This window comes from Dama dama, chromosome 11, assembly GCF_033118175.1.
Source record: "Dama dama isolate Ldn47 chromosome 11, ASM3311817v1, whole genome shotgun sequence".
Classification (NCBI taxonomy): domain Eukaryota; kingdom Metazoa; phylum Chordata; class Mammalia; order Artiodactyla; family Cervidae; genus Dama; species Dama dama.
The window spans coordinates 98,068,704-98,084,828 of NC_083691.1; the positions used below are offsets into that span (position 1 = coordinate 98,068,704).

Sequence of the window (16,125 nt, forward strand, 5' to 3'; positions counted from 1 at the left end):
TGTAAGACATGATAATGCATGATAATTACACTTTTTAACTGAAAGTAGTGTCATTTTATAAATATAAGATGTTGGTCAATTGTAAGCCATTAATTTCAGCCTAACATTTTGGGAGCCTAACATAACTGCCTAAGAGAAGCTTTAGGTAAGAGCTTCTGAAATATTATAATACTGATCCTGTATTTCCTCTAACTTAGGGGATGATAAACTACTTCCTGAGGCCCACATCCAGCCTGTGGCCTGTTTTTACTTGATTTGTGGTAACGAAGAATGATTTTTATCTGAAAGGCTGTGTAAAATAGAGGCTATGTGAGAGACGGCAGAGTGCAAGCTCCCACAAGGTTGCAGTTTGGAGTCTTGTGTGCCTGCTAAATTCAGTGATCGTTTTGTGACCTCAGACTCCCTGCAGTCTCGTGACTCACAGATGTGTTAGGACACTGTCAATGCAATGCCAAAAGTTTCATAAGCCAGAGAGCCGCGTGGAGATTGAGATCTGTGACTTCATTACCACTTAGGGAAATTTTTCTCATAACAGTTTTCCTTTTGGAAAAAGAAGTTTTCCTTCTTGGGGTTCTTTTGTGTATATGTTTTTATTTTGAATTGTATATGTATTTTTAAAAGTGATTAATTGAAAAGGTCAAATAACAGCTTCGAGCCCCCTTGCCCCTTTCTTCTCCCTGGTTCCGAGCACCGTTGTGCTTTCGTGGTTTCTTCTGATGCTCACATCCATAGTTTTCCAAAATGTCAGCTGGCTGTGCAGTAGGAGAGAGCGGATCACTTTCTTCCGTCGCCTCTTGCTGTTCGCACGTGTTTTTCTTTTGCCCCTGCTAGAGTTGGTGGGTTTTGTTCAGTCCATCCAGTGTTCCACTGTTAGGACGTGCATATACTGTACATACCCCACACTGTCCACTAGGCTAACATTCTCTTTCCTTTTGATGGTTTCTCCTCGAGTTACTGAGCATCTGGTTTTGCTGTTTTGTGAATTTACCGCTGAGTGTACCCCCAAATTCCCTTCCAGTGTGACTCTGTATCAGCACATCAGCAGGTCCGTTACTGGTTTTGACGTCTTTTCTTACTGGCCTGTCTCTCGGGGCAGCCCAGCCTGCTACTCCAGTCGGAATTCATTTTAAGAGTTGCTGAACAGTTGGGAGTTGTGAGATGTCCTTTTTCTGTGTGGATCCGTCTCCCTGGGCCCCTGGTCTGCTCAGAGCTTGAGCAAGAATTCACGGGTTACACCCATCTCTGTTCGTACTCGGCGGTCTGCTGACCGGAAGTATAGACATGACCAGCAGCTGTCCTCCCTCAGACGCAGAAAGGCTCCGTTGCCACCGTCTTCTCGGGGTGCGGTTGCCCCGATTGCCTCGTTATCACAGGGGTCCTGGAGCGGTCTTCATTTGTCTTTGTGCCCCATACTTTGTCAGTGGATTTTAACGTTTCATCTCTACTAACTAAACTTTTCATTTCTACTAACATTTTTAGTTTTTAAATTTATTCTTTGGACCTTAAGTATTTACAGTATCTCTTCACAGAGAGAATTTCTCTCACCTCCTGGAGATTCTTCTAGTTCCAGTATCAGTCTGTTTCTTAAGTTCCTTTTATTCCAGTTTCGGTTGCTGTCTTTCATAATAGAGATTTTCTTCAAGCATTTACCTGATAGCTGTTGACCGTCTGTAAGTGAACTGCTGAAACATGGGAGCCTCTGGACTCTCAGTAGGACACGCAGCCAGGGAGAGCCGATGGAGGGCCGTGTCTTCGGTCACTCACCAGGCGGCGCGGTGTCTGCCATCCTTCCTGGGAGCCGTGCAGCCCTGGGTGGGCGAGAAGGTGGGCCATGCAGCTGGTGTCTGGGTGCTCAGGAGGGGTTCGGGGGGCGTCCTGTGCTGCAGAGGGGCCTTGCTCCTCCTCGCTGTGCCCCAGTCTGTAGCTTCTGTGTCACCATCCCCGTCTCTGGGAAGCTGTCAGGGGAGGAGGCACCCCCCCGCACACATACCTCTGCTGAGCCATCCGAGGTTCTGTACTGTGAACTGGCTTCTAAAGTGGGTGCCTTGCTTTACACATTTAACAGGCATTTGGTAACTTACCACTTACTGATTTGCTTTCAGTATTCAAGAGTTTATACCATTCGGAAGGAATTTCAAGTCCGTTTTAGTGTTGTTTTGGAAAGAAACATGTTTAAACCACCACAGTCCCCTGCAAATTTTGCTTTTAAGTTATTCTCTATTGATTTGTGTGAAATACATTTAAGATTACCATTAGGTAATCAGTGGAAATTTTTTGCAAATGTGTTTCTTTAAAGAAACAGGGACTTTTCCTAAATAAGAACATGATGCATTCATGGTATGGAAAAAATCAAGAGTAAAGGTAGTTTTTGGCACCTAATAATGCTGGCACAGTTCCCTCGTAGCTTACTTGGTAAAGAATCTGCCTGCAGTGCAGGAGACCTGGGTTCGATCCTTGTGTTGGGAAGATCCCCTGGAGAAGGAAACAGCAACCCACTCCAGTGTTCTTGCCTGGAGAATCCCATGGACATTGGAGCCAGGCAGGCTGTGGGGTTGCAAGAGGCACACGACTTAGCAACTAAACCACCACCACCAATGCTGGCACATTCTCTGGTCCTCCTTGAGGAGTCTTTAGATGTAAGAATTATACAATCTAGTCTGGGTTTTAGACAGGGAGCCACCACACTTCCTTTGTCAGAGCTGTCCACACATTCTGTGTCCACTTAGGAGACCCTCTGGGAGAAAAGGACAGTTATGTTGGGCATGTTCACATGTTGAAAACAGTCAGGAGAATCCAGGAGTCATCTTTCTCTCGTGAGTAGTAACCGTAAGTCAGCATAGATAGTCTTGCAACCTAAAAGCTCTGTTGCAGTCTATATCGTTGTACTTAGACTCATGGTTTAGAAGCAGCACCATGTGCCGATATTAAATATACATTAAAATACAGTTTCTCTGAGACATTTTTCTCTGCGTATTTTTAGTTGACCAGGTCTCTGAAAGTCCCAGTGTTCTTGATTTTCCTTTCCCCCTTGTTGCCAGCATAATGGATTTCACATTATTGCCTTCACTGAAGGAAGACACACCTTCCTTTTTAAGGATCCCATTTACTTAAAGCTTCTGCTAACTTTCTTTACAACTTTAATCTTTTAAAACAGTTCTGTACCACATACGTACTAGGGAACACATATGGAATGTAGCTTTTTTTCTTCAAAAGAGTTGGTTCTATCACTTGCAGGACCGTGACTCTTGACCAGGCAACAGACAGTGCGAAACTAATTGGCACGGCCGCGCTGAACATGTTTCATGCGATGAAACTCAACATATCTGATATGCGAGGGGTGAGTAGGTAAAACCCTAGACTGGAACGTTTTTCTTACTTGAGGGTTCATCTGAGGGTGCTCGTGGTGCGGTGTAGGGTTTCACCCACTCATGGTCTTGAATTTTCAAAGCGTTTTTCTGTTAAACAGTCAGGGACCGCTGCTCTGGTCCCTGCAATGGGCAGGGCCGGGGGGACTGTGAGGCTGCAAATGTTCTGACCTCTGAGGTCCTTTTTTGTCAGAAATTTGCTCTGAGGTCTGATCACCTAGCAGGGAGACTTTACTCCAGGCAGGTGAAGATACCTTTGGAGAACAGATGGTGAGAGGGCATCTAGATGTAAAAACCTCAATTTTCTTAAAGGTTAACCTTTGTAGGTTGTGTGTGCACACGTGTGAGTCAACAGTAGTTAGTGGCATGGTGTGGGCTTTGTGGAAGGACTGAAATGTCCGTAGGGGTGCTAAGAGTCCCCCCGACACACACACCCAAGCACTGGAGTAATTGAATGAGTGCTCCCCAGGGCGGGGCTGCTTACCTGCACTTCCCTGCAGTGCACCCACTCCCCGCCCCCCCAAAAATGAGAGATGAAGTCGGGCTGCAAGGAGACTGCCCCCTAGTTAAATTTTGTTGAACTCAACTGCTCACCAGCTACTGCAGAAGTAGTTTTGGAATAAATGATATAAAAGGCTGCTTGAATACTTTTCACTTAACCTTTCTTCCTAGAAACCTGTTTCATTCTGGTTCCAGGTTGGGATTCATGTGAATCAGTTGGTTCCAACGAATCCAAACCCTCCCGCGTGCCTCAGCCGCACAGCAGCCCAGCCCAGCCACGGTTCAGGCGGGGCCCCCTCGGTCCTGGAGCTCCTGCAGGCCCAGCGGGCGAGGCAGCCCCCCGAAGAGGAGCCCGCACAAGGTCAGTGCTGCCGGCGGGCTCCACGCGACGCTCAACAGCAGCCTGACGCCGAGTTACGTGAGTAATGAGGCCTTCTGTGCGTGAAGAAGCTATTTTATGACCTCTCCTGTATTTCCAGTATTTCTGGCTGCTGTGGATCTGGAAGTGCCAGCTGCCTCTCGATCTTGCACTGTGCCGTCTCTGCCTCTGACGTCGGGCGCCGCGCCTGTCAGTGCCAGCAAAGCCGAGTGTGCCAGCAAGTGGAACGGGCTGCATTCTCCCGTCAGCTTCAAGTCAAGACTCAACCTGAGCATCGAGGTCCCGTCACCTTCCCAGGTGGGTGCTCAGGGTTGTCGACGTGAGGTCAGCCCGAGTAGCTTTACAGCAGGAATGCGAGTTTTCTTTACCAATAACGGCCAAGAAAGGGCTACCTGTCGGGGAGGATTCAGTTGCTCGTTCCAGTGGGAAACAGCCAAGAGGCAGGAGTGCTCCCGTGGAGACCTGCCGCTCTGCAGGTCATGCAGCACGGATGAAAGCCAGTTCCTGAGCTGTCGCCATCAGCAGCCACCAGACGTAATCGTGGTGACTCACCCTGGTCAACAGCACAGCTTTGCTCCAGAGGCCTTATGTCAGAGGTTTTTCTTGCAGCCCTAGCAAGCAGCTCGCTCTGTAGGGTGGATGATTTTCCTCACACAAGCTATTCACTCAGCTGATGTGGGCTGTAAGCAGGGTATGCTATTGGTGTGTTTGCTGTTTGGAAGCTGTGTTGGGGAAATCCCTTTTCTCTGTTCCCCTGAGTAGTGGGGGCTGTGAGGCCAGGGAAAGGGGGTGTGACGGGCCGGGGGAGGGCTCGGGTTTCTGGTGAGTTCCCCGGGGAGTGGCTCCCAGCACGGCAGCCTGGCCTGCCCAGTGTCTGCAGTCATGTTCCTGTGGGGATGTCACGGACGGGCAGGGGTTCTGGTGTGTAGGCTGGAGCGGAGTTAAGCTTCTAGAATCCTTTTTTTCTAGGTTGCTGCTCTCAAATAGATGTGAGGCAGGCAGTCTCCTGTCTGAAACTCAAACCTCTGACTCCTGACCCATCCCAGAAATGCCTATGTGCCTTGGGCTCTGGCTATTTCCAGGGCAAGGTCTACGACCGCCCCTGAGCAGGATGTCCGGTGAAGAGGTGGGGCAGAGCTGACCCTGGGAACCAGCCAGGGGCCCGCGCTGGTCATATCGAGTCCACGTCGGACGAGCCGGGCGTCAATGGCCGAAATCCCAGACATTGCAGAAGTTGGTCTGTCTGGGGGGTGGCCTTGCTAGCCGGGCACCTGTACCTCGCGTTTGCTGCCCGTGTCCAGAGGAGATGTGGTCTCTGAGCATGTCTGCTCTCACAGCTCGATCGCTCCGTCCTGGAGGCGCTCCCGCCCGACCTCCGGGAGCAGGTGGAGCAGGCGTGCGCGGTGCAGCAGGCAGAACCGCGGGGCGAGCGGCTGAGAGAGCCCATCAACGGCTGCAGCACAGGGATCCTGCCGCAGCCCGTGGGGACTGTGCTGCTCCAGATACCGGCACCTCAAGACCCTAGCAGCGACACGGGGATTAACTTAATAGCCCTTCCGGCGTTTTCCCAGGTGAGTCTCTGCGGCCGTTCAGCCCCAAGCACTTCTCTTCTCCTCTGCCCCTCCCAAGCAGAGCCCGGCCGGCCTCCACATCACCCGCGGGACAGATGCTGACAGAGCAGCCAGGACACCAGGGCGGAGAGGAGGGGGGCTCTGGTGTGGGGGTGCCCAGAGCTCCCCCCAAAGAAAGAACAGTCTGCTGTTCCTGGGCCCCCTCAGCACCAGGGACGACAGCAGTCAGGGTTTGAGGTTTCAGGAGCATTACACACACCTGTTTTCTTGCAGTTTGCTCCCCTTTTTCTACTAATGCTTCTTGCCCTGATTGTTTTTGTTCATCAATTCATATTCAAAGTTGTATTCCTTATTCTCAGCCTAAAACTTTGTGAGAATGTAATGAGCTTTGATAGTGAGGACCTATTAAGAATTCATACAGATCAGAACAGTATGATTTGAAATATTTAGTGAAGAACATAAACCAGCTGCCTGTGGCCAGCCCAGGCCTGACTGAACCTTCTCCTTTCCGCCAGGTGGATCCAGAGGTGTTCTCGGCTCTTCCTGCGGAGCTTCAGAAGGAGCTGAGAGCAGCCTACGACCAAAGGCAGCGTCAGGGCGAGCACGCCCCTCCCCAGCAGCCGGCCGGCGCCCCCGGTGAGCTGTGCAGGTTTCCCGGGCCAGCAGTGAGGCTGGGAGAAGTGAGCGTGTGGTTGGGTTGGCGGGTGTGAGGGCCTGGGGCAGTCGGTCAGTGCTGTTCATGCTCCTCACCTCAGACAGGACTAGGGACTAGCACGTGGTCCGGGGGAGGCCGCAGAGTCCCAGGCGGATTCGTACCTGGAACTTCTTACATCTGAATAAGATACCACCCGGAAATCTTCTGAATTATCTGTTATCCTTTGAGACTGCTCCTTGTAGGGATGTAGCTTTAAAGCACAGAATCTGAAGGTTTTCTGAACATGCATCACAAACACCACATTTAACACCTCACTGACCTGAGGATTTTTGCAGTGAGTGATTTGTTATGTAAGTGAACACTGAAATACCTCTGGCCAGTAACATTCCGTTCCAATAACAAAAGGCATTAAGTCTCTGGTCAGAAGTCATTTCAATAAGAACTTGTTAAAATGAAAACGGAATGGTAGTGCTGCTGAACTGTTGGAAGTAATTCACCTGTTTTCACTGACTCCTGTGAGCCCCCAGATAGATAAGCAGAGGCCGTGAGCACCGGGCTGAGCAAACCCTAGGAACTGGGGCCATTGTCAGCGGCCGCCCTCAGGCTGGGCCACACCTGCATGCAGGGCTGCACGTGCAGAAAAGGGGCCTGCGGCGCTCCCCCCTCTGGCATGTTTGTTGAGGGTCTTACATCCATCTTCCTCTAGTGCCAAAGAACCCGTTACTGCAGCTAAAACCAGCAGCGGCGAAAGACAAGAAAAGAAACAAGAAGAAAAGTCCCCTCAGCCCCCAAAGAAAGATTCAGAGCCCTCTGAAAACCACGCTGGTTAACAGCCCGGCGAAGACCCAGCCAGGGGCCTGCACAAGTCCCCAGAAGCTCATTGATGGGTTTCTAAAACAGGAAGGTTCCACATCAGAGAAAGCTCTGGTAACTGCTCTGCACTTTTTAAACCTTGACCCCTTCCTTCATCAGCTCCTCCTGTACCGGATGTTATGTAAACCCAGCACTTGTTATCATTTGTTTTCTTAACAGGGAGAACTCTCTGCTTCCACTTCAGGTGTTGCTGGCCTTTCTGGGTTGCAGCCTGACGTGTCCACAAGTGTCAGGCCCCCCGCGCCCAACCTGGCTGGAGCCGTGGAGTTCAGTGACGTGAAGACCTTGCTCAGAGAGTGGATCACCACCATCTCAGGTTGGTGGCGCTGGTGTTGGTCCTGAGATGTGCCAGCCTCGCAGGCGTGCAGAGCATGAACTCAGCTAGAGGGAGGGACTCGTTTCCGAGGTCTGATAAGCCAGCCTCTGACACCCACCTCCCCGTCTTCTGCACTGTGGGGTTGGCTCTGCAGCCTCGCTCACTGCAGCCCCCCCGGGGTGAGGGCTCCCCACCGTCCCCACTGAGTGCGGCCTTCCCCTTCAGAAGGACAAGCTGGTCCTCACACGTGCTCTCCCCGCTCTAGATCCGATGGAGGAAGACATTCTGCAAGTTGTAAAATACTGCACTGATCTAATAGAGGAAAAGGATTTGGAAAAATTGGACCTCGTTATAAAATACATGAAAAGGTAAACTACTCAGGATTTTACCAACATGTCTGTCACCACGGCTCGTGGGGCGGGGGAGGGTGGCAGGGGGGCGCAAGCAGGCTGCATTCCTTCTGGACATCACGTAGGTTTAGGTTAATAACTGTGCTCCTCGGAGGTACTGATGTGAGAGCGGTAAGTTCATTTTGAACACCAGCTAATAGTGACTGGGGAGTAAAAGGGGTCAAAACGAGATTCCTCCTCTCAAATTTAAGTCTATACTGAAGACGTTAAAGCCCTTAACCTTCATATATATACGCTAACCTCTCCTCTCCTGCCTGTAGGCTGATGCAGCAGTCGGTGGAGTCGGTTTGGAATATGGCATTTGACTTTATTCTCGACAATGTTCAGGTGGTTTTACAGCAAACGTACGGAAGCACATTAAAAGTCACATGAAGATGAATTACCAGGGAGCCTGGCGCTCTCCACTAGCTGTGCCATAAGTGCTCGTGAGGTATTTGCAAAGTGCATGATAGTAATGCTCTGAGTTTTATAATTTTAAATTTCTTTTTAAGCCAAGTGTTTTTGTACATTTCTTTTCAGTAAGTGCCAAATTTGTCAGTATTGCATGTAAATAATTGTGTTCTTTTACTGTAGCATAGATTCTATTTACAAAATGTTTGTTTATAAAGTTTTATGGATTTTTACAGTGAAGTGTTTACAGTTGTTTAATAAAGAACTGTATGTATATTTTGTACAGGCTCCTTTTTGTGACTCCTTTAGGAAGCAAATCCTGAACTATTCTACTTAAAGAGGCTGAAAACCCTCCCAGCCGGACGGTTACAGGCTCCGTGCTAAGCTCTGAAATCCCTGAGAGCTCTGACTGGCGTTCTACTTGTGCCAACCAAGCAAGGGTAAAGAAAGCGTGCACTCACTCCTAACCCAAAGCACCAACACAGGACCATGTTAAGAAAATCTCCTTTACTTCTTCCAAGTGGAGGAATTTACATATTCTGAATTAGAACACACACACAATGAAGACTAAGTTTTTCCTGGGAAAATCACGTCCCCCAGATGGTTTAGAGGTTTTTTTTGTCTTTGCCTCTACTGGCCCTTGAGAAACTTTAATAATAATGAAGAATGAATGGTACAGATTTTCAAATGTATATAAAAGTATTCGTCTATGCTATATGTTATAATACTTTAAAAATATAGTTTATAATTCTATGCCAGTGAATACTTGGGAACACCTGCTATCCAACACCCACACTGACTTCATTCAACACTGTGCTATAGAAGGTAGTCAGGTACTAGTCTGATGCTAACAGACTGCTTATCTCAGGGACCCACTTCCCATATTCTTCAGGAAAACCTTAGGGGACTAGCTACCACCAAATTACTAATATGAAGAAACTGTTATGTCTCAGTATTTCTAAGTTGTTACAAAGTCCAGACAGTTAATCAACACCCTACTGATTGTCTCATCAGAAAATGTATGCATGATAGAACCTGCTAGGACAAAACAGACCCAGACTGATGTATAAAAACCCCTCATGTTAACAGTTAATCAGACAGTTCCTGTCCTTGAGAGAACGTGCTATACCAGAAGGAGACTTGGGAGAGCAACTATGCAGCCTCTGGGTTCTTTCTTGGAATTGCGGACGGTGCTGAGAACTGTGGACTCTCATGACCACACAAGCAGTAAAGGGCAGCCGGCGATGCTTGACACCATGGTTTCACACAAAGCAGATAAAGAAATATCAAGAAAGCCTAATTTTCTATTTTAAAAAATTCCTAAGGGCATATGGCAGAAGAACGCTGGAAGAATCACTGGGAAGGATATGCATAAATAAAGACGTGTTTCTTACCTCAAAAAAGTCCCAAGAATCACAAAATCTGCAGAAGCTTGGTTAATCAAATACTGCAGTACTGATTTAATCAGTATAAAATTGAAAGAGCTTTAGATCTGTAATAAAAATCCAGATTTGGGGAAGGAAGGGCAGACTTTAAAACAGCAGCCAGTAGAGAGGGGCTGGGGAGGGCGTGGGCGAGTGAACAGGCACGTCGGAGCTGTGGGGACGTGTATCGACCACTGTCAAACCAGTGTAGTTTCTTGGTTTCTCATGGAAAACATTTTATACACCTAGTTTTTTCCTTCTATACTTAAGGTCAATCAGTGTTCCGACAGGTCCATTCCTTGTTTTTCTTGGTGATATTACCACATATTATTACGCTGACTCCAATTCCTGCCCGGGGTGGAAAACTTAGATGATCTCAAACACTTTCTTCAGCTCCACAATAAGCTGCCAGTCACTCTTCTGCATCTCGTCTCTGAACCAGTCTTTGAGGGCGTCGATGGACTGCCGGCTGATCTGCAAGGCCCGAGGTAGACAGTAAACAAAACCACGTCCCGACGAGTGCCAGTTGCTGTCGTCACCAAGAAAGCTCAGGCGGAACTTAACCAAGGCAGAGGCCCAGTGCCCCCCACTCTGCTCGGCAAGGCGGGCAGAGGGGACCCAACCTAGATGTTCGAGCAGATGCTCTGAGGCGGCTGGACGCCAGGCCAAGCCTTAATGAAGAATCCAGTCCCTTCAGGTTCTAAACATCCGCCCTCCGCTCCCGAGTAAAGTCATCGGAAGAGCTGACAGCCCCCTCCCTCAACTGCTGAGTGAGCGGCTTACCTTACTGACGAGAATGTCTGTAGCTTCAAAATGGCGTCCATACATTTTGGGAGATTCACCCGGGATGGGTTCTATTTTGACACAGACTTCTTGTCCTTTTTTCGCAACATCCACTTGTTTATGGTTTACTTCAATACTTGTTACTATTCCAATGTCAACAAACTGTAAAGAACAGAAACTGCAGTGTGAGCGGAGGCACTGAGTTGTCTCTACCCTGCCCTCTGCGTGACAGCTGCCGGAGGAGGGGGGATAGAAACAAGCCTGGGGTGAGGGGCAGGAGCCCACGTGGGGCGAGCGCTGAGCCAGCTGCCCTCAGCCACAGTGAGGGCAGCCACAGCACCACTCTGCTGCCTGGATCCCTACCCAGGAAAACACGAGTGAAAACGGAGTCTAGTCTGGCTAAAGCCACACCAGGGGCCCCTGCTGCCAGGAAGTGTCCAGCTCAGCCCACTGAGACGGTGCAGGAGCAATGACCCCGAGGAGCAGCTGAGTCACGGTGTGCAGAGGACGGCAGGTCCCCCGCCCACTCGGGAGCCAGGCCTCCTGGGGCACCTTAGTGCACCAGCAAGGGGGAGAAGGCTCCAAGTGCCAAGGGCAAGCACACAAGGATCAAACACCGGATAACTGGGGTACCAAGGGAGACAAACCCTTTGTACAAGATGCCTGAAGCAAAGTCCAGGGTGGGGAGAAGGCATAACCACTGCCCAGGGGAGGACAGTGAGTGCTAAGTGGGGCAAACCTGTCCCCGACGGAGATGCTGAGTGGCCTTCCCAGTCACTGTAACCTGCACCCAGCCACATGGGAACCACCAGACAAATCCAGGCTGAGGAGCCCTCTGTGAAACTGCTGGTCTGGACTCTTCAGAAAGGATGATGGGCTGTTCCTGATTGAGATCGAAGTGCTAATAACCAGACCCCGAACCTCTGGACGGAGCCCTGGGCCGGATCAGCAAACAACATGACCGAAGACATTTTGGGCACTATTGGTGAAGTATGAATGAGAACTGTGAATTACAGGGTTTTACTCAATGTTACTTTTCCTTAGGTATGACCCTAATCCAGAGGAAAGATGAATGCGTGTTCATTAGTCTAGTCTGAATTTTCTCCCAGACTTAGAAGTATCAAGGTTGATAATTCTGCAGCTTTCGTTGCTTCAAGCACTGACACCAGGAGCTAAGAATTGACACTGATAAGGAACCGGCACCAAGGAATAACGTACAGTGAGGGACAGGCTCTGCTGGGCTTTCTGTCGTCACTCCCGAACTACCAGGACTGCTTTAAGAGAAGACTTTTCTAAGTACACCCAGAACTTACATTTTTGCTGGGCACGCACATGGGTGTCCCCTGCTTCACTTGCCCTGCTTCCACAGTCACACCCATCACTATCGGATCCCGAGAATTGAAGATAAACTGAGGGAGGATCTTTATCTTGCAGGGGAATACTGCTATGTGCCTAAAAGAATAAAACCCAAGAATTTTTGAGCTTACAGAATCACTTAAGATGCAAGAAAAAGCAAGCACAGGTGACCATGAGACGTCCCCTCCCCTCAGGGGAGGGCAGCAGGTAGGCTGGCCCCCACTCAGGCCCTGCTGGCCAGCCCCACCCACGTCCCGCCTGGACTACGCGGACTGCCCGCTTCTCTGCACGTGCTTCCCGTCGCTCTCCCCGAGGTCACCGGTGCCTCCACCCCAGCACTCATCCTGGTGGCCAGGGCTGTTCTCACCCCGCCGCCCCCTCCCCAGCCACACTGTCAACCTCAGCTCGCCTGAGGCCCTTCCTTGCTTTACCCTGCTTCTCCCAGCTTCTCCCGTGTTCTCTGCTTGTCTTAGCCCTGAGCTCCAAGAGAAGGGACCTGCTAGGGTCGCCCTTGGAGATTTGCTGGAGGAGTAGGGCTCCTTCACTTTCTAATTCCCCACTCACACTGGTCCACGTGACCCCAGATGAGGACCCCAGCAAGATGCATCCCCAGCCCGTTAATGCAACCTAGGTCTGCCGACTGGAAAACCAAACACTAAACAGAAACGTTAAAGAGAGCGTGGGTTCACACACTGTGCGTCTCAGGTGGGCCTGATCTGTGCTAACACATCTCCGCAGGACGCAGCCTCCAGGAGATCAAGTGCCATGCTTCTGTTGCCCACACATAGCTGTCTGGTACTGTAGACAGTCACATCATCAGCTGTGTTAGCACAGATCCAAAGTAGGTACAATTACCAACTTACTTAAATTCTTCCTGTTTCTGTTTCTTGTAGTCTTGTCTGTATTTCGTAAAGGCATCAAATAAATGATAAATAATTTCTGCACTAAAAATTCTAACTCCTAAACTGTCAGCCATTTCTTGTGCATCCCGTTCAATTCTCACATCGAAGGCCAAAATCACTGCATACCTGCAAGGTTAAAACACATCAAGGATTATTTGATGAAATACAGATCGTGTCTTAACAGTCCTACTCAATCAAACAGGCAGCATGCAAGCCTTCAGCGCAGAGAAGTGACTTACTGAGGGTCGTGTTCCAGCATCACTGAAGCCTTCATGACATCTTTTTTGTGGACAGGCCCAATGTTGATCCCTGCATACTGTAAAAAGGGGGTTTCCCAGTTCAGATGCCTATGTTAGGTGATGGGACAGCCCCCCCAGACAGCGCCTCCCACTGAGTTCTGGGCAGTCAGCCCCATGACTTACGGGCACTTCTGATGTCTTCAGAAATTCAAGGAGAGCTTCCAGAGATCCCAGGGTCGAGGCCTGGACGTAGACGCCTTTCTCTTCTAACTTGATAGCATTCAGTGTCTGCTTTAACTCGTGGATCAGCTCATCCTTGAGAATAAACGACATTTGACAAGGTTATAAATAAGCCACTATCTCAGCAGCCTAGAATTAAACTGTTTCTCTTTTTGATTAAGTGTTCATCTGAAAATATGAACCCAAGGCTGAATGCGGGCAAGGCATGGTAAACTTGTGCGGGAAGGGAAGAAGAGACGTGGGTGCAGACCTGGGCTGTTAGGCTGATTAATGTTGGGACGTGTGAAACCTCTGCACCAGGGTACCCTGGCAGAGTAGATATAAAGCAGATGGATGAAAGGAATGACATAATAATCTTCTGGAAGATAAAAGTACTGATGTAATGTGGTAAGGAGTCCTGAGCCCAGCGGGTTTGATGGTCAAACCCCCTCATCTCAACAGTCCTTTATTTCATCACTGTTCCTTAGAAGGTGAAGAGATTCTGACCAGAGGTCAGTAAAACCACCCTGTCGTTGTCACGCAAGCCCCGTCCATGGCCTCCCGGAGACTGGCGAGAGAGACGCCCTGTCCTCACTGGCCCTGAAGTGGCCGACTGACTGAGCACAGTGCCTGGGTGCTGCCTCAAGGACAGCGGCCCCAGCACACGGGAGCCCTGTGCGGGCAACAGGGGATTTTTCTCTTCATGAGAGAACAGTCATGTCTCAGCATTTGCTTCTGTGAAGCCCCGCTGGGCTCAGGTGCGCCACCTGGCAGACGGGCTTTAAAAGGACCTCTAGAACCCAGTCAGAGATCCGTTAGTTCTGTCTCTACGACTGAGTCAAAGTGGCTCGGTCGTGTCCGATCTTTGCGACCCCACGGACTGTAGCCCGCCAGGCTCCTCTGTGGATAGAATTCTCTAGGCCAGAATAGTCGAGTGGGTTGTCATTCCCTTCTCCAGGGGATCTTCCCAACCCAGGGATTGAACCCAGGTCTCCTCCATTGCAGGCAGATTCTTTACCATCTGAGCCACCAGGGAAGCCCAGTCTATATAACTGAGTATCTTAAAAAAAATAAACACGAATGGAGAACTTCCAGTTTCTGGTTCTTTTTTTTTTTTTTTGGGATGTGGACCATTTTTAAAATCTGTACTGAATTTGTTACAACACTGTTTCTGGTTTATGTTTGGTTTTTTGGCCATGAGGCATGTGGGACTAACCAGGGATTGAACCCGCAGCAAAGTCTTCACCACTGGACCACCAGGAAAGTCCCTGGTTCATTTCTTAAATAAAATGTTCTAACTTTAATGTATATAAATGATCATTTATGCCAATTTGTGATTATACGAACGGAAGTAATTCTAAACCATCAACCATTTGTTAAGAGGCCCAGAGAAGTCTCCACAAAGACAAAGGTGCCTATTTTATTCTTCATTCTCAGCATGTGCCCTCCTCACACAATATACAACACAAAACATCACTGGAGGAAGAAATAAATGAACTTACTTTAAGAACTGGGATTTCATCTTCTTTATAAGCCACAAGGAGGGGTAAACCAGCCAATGTTTTTTCCAGGTCCTTTCCAAGAATCTTTACCCCCTGAGCTGCTTCTACCTCTTTATGCTTCTCATATTGGTTCTACAGAGATCAAAACAGTTGTTACTACATTTACATGAAAGGTGGCTAGCAGGGAACAAGGACACTGTCATGATGATACTGTCATGACTTTGGGACAGGAAGAGTTTGCTAACGTACATGCATAAAGAAATAAATACAAATCAAAGACTGATAAAGTCAACATTAAAGCTAAGTAAGCTGATTCCAAAGATACCACAGAATGAGTAAACAAACGAGTCACAGCAGAAAATGCCACAATACTTACTGCTAATTACTTATCTAGTTAATGCTAGTAACTAGATAGCAGCTATGTGGAACCAAAACAACATGCTTGTGATTTTTATGAGGAACTCTGCTGTTAAGTAAGAACTTTCTCAAATCTCTACTCTAATAGAAGGTCCTTTCTGTATGAAGACACCTGGAATTTAACCAGTGAGGGGTGTGTGTGTGTATTAAAGTAGGTGGCTCTCAAAGGGAGGAACAACCCCAGCAGAACTTCTCTGTGCAAGTCCTGTGTGCCGATGCTCACCACCCTGACTCACCTTCACTCTTAACTCCTTCATGGGGGGAGGTAACAGGAGGCCTCGGATCTGTGTGACGATAGGTCCTTCTACTCCGGGAACAATAATCGTGTCTCCTTCCTTCAGACGCCCGTTGATCAGTATTACATCAATAGTCGTGCCCATTCCCGGGAGAGCCTTAACCTAAGAGACGTTGTTGTAAATGGGGTGAAACACAGGCTACAATGAACCACACTGATTAAATCGAGAGCAGTCCACGGCCCCACCTGAAAACCCCTGCTGGGGGCGGGGGGTGCGGCGGGGTGGATTAAACTGAATAGCTGGCATTACCTCCATCACCTGGGCTCTCAGCTCCTCACACTGGGCAAGTCTCTTACTCAACATGGTCTGAGTCAACTCGACAAGAAGGCAGATCAGACTTCCCATGCCATCTCCAGTATGTGCAGAGGTAGGTACCAAGGACACAAAAGTGCGGGGATCCTTATTCTCATAAAACAAAGCTGCATTCAGCCCCTAGACATAAAAGCAAAGTCACTGGTACAGGCCAAGCTGGGGAGGAAGGTCTCCAGAACAGAAACCACTAGCTGGAAGCTGGATGAACAATGGCT

The 16,125-nt window shown here is 49.0% G+C and overlaps 2 protein-coding genes across 7 annotated transcripts in view; one reads left to right on the top strand and one right to left on the bottom strand.

Annotated features, from left to right (window-relative positions):
* The window catches only part of REV1 (REV1 DNA directed polymerase), an 86,426-nt gene extending 77,687 nt beyond the window's left edge, over positions 1 to 8,739 (top strand). For 4 of the 5 annotated variants that reach the window (XM_061155925.1, XM_061155927.1, XM_061155926.1 and 1 more), the window contains 9 exons: positions 3,235 to 3,337; positions 4,062 to 4,227; positions 4,346 to 4,542; positions 5,583 to 5,816; positions 6,332 to 6,452; positions 7,178 to 7,398; positions 7,504 to 7,660; positions 7,926 to 8,028; positions 8,331 to 8,739. In XM_061155925.1, coding sequence (XP_061011908.1) covers positions 3,235 to 3,337; positions 4,062 to 4,227; positions 4,346 to 4,542; positions 5,583 to 5,816; positions 6,332 to 6,452; positions 7,178 to 7,398; positions 7,504 to 7,660; positions 7,926 to 8,028; positions 8,331 to 8,442 — 1,414 coding nt within the window. In that variant the 3' untranslated portion in view covers positions 8,443 to 8,739. Of the gene's footprint in view, positions 1 to 3,234; positions 3,338 to 4,061; positions 4,228 to 4,345; positions 4,543 to 5,582; positions 5,817 to 6,331; positions 6,453 to 7,177; positions 7,399 to 7,503; positions 7,661 to 7,925; positions 8,029 to 8,330 lie in introns of those variants that run through there. The other variant, XM_061155929.1, reaches the window with a different exon arrangement.
* Positions 8,740 to 8,952: 213 nt separating this feature from the next.
* Positions 8,953 to 16,125, bottom strand: part of EIF5B (eukaryotic translation initiation factor 5B) — a 74,394-nt gene continuing 67,221 nt past the window's right edge. For both annotated transcript variants that reach the window (XM_061155931.1, XM_061155930.1), the window contains exons 16-24: positions 15,848 to 16,030; positions 15,539 to 15,700; positions 14,886 to 15,017; positions 13,348 to 13,479; positions 13,165 to 13,241; positions 12,887 to 13,051; positions 11,981 to 12,119; positions 10,668 to 10,829; positions 8,953 to 10,358 (exon numbers count right to left, since the gene is read on the bottom strand). In XM_061155931.1, coding sequence (XP_061011914.1) covers positions 10,251 to 10,358; positions 10,668 to 10,829; positions 11,981 to 12,119; positions 12,887 to 13,051; positions 13,165 to 13,241; positions 13,348 to 13,479; positions 14,886 to 15,017; positions 15,539 to 15,700; positions 15,848 to 16,030 — 1,260 coding nt within the window. In that variant the 3' untranslated portion in view covers positions 8,953 to 10,250. The remainder of the gene's footprint in view (positions 10,359 to 10,667; positions 10,830 to 11,980; positions 12,120 to 12,886; positions 13,052 to 13,164; positions 13,242 to 13,347; positions 13,480 to 14,885; positions 15,018 to 15,538; positions 15,701 to 15,847; positions 16,031 to 16,125) is intronic.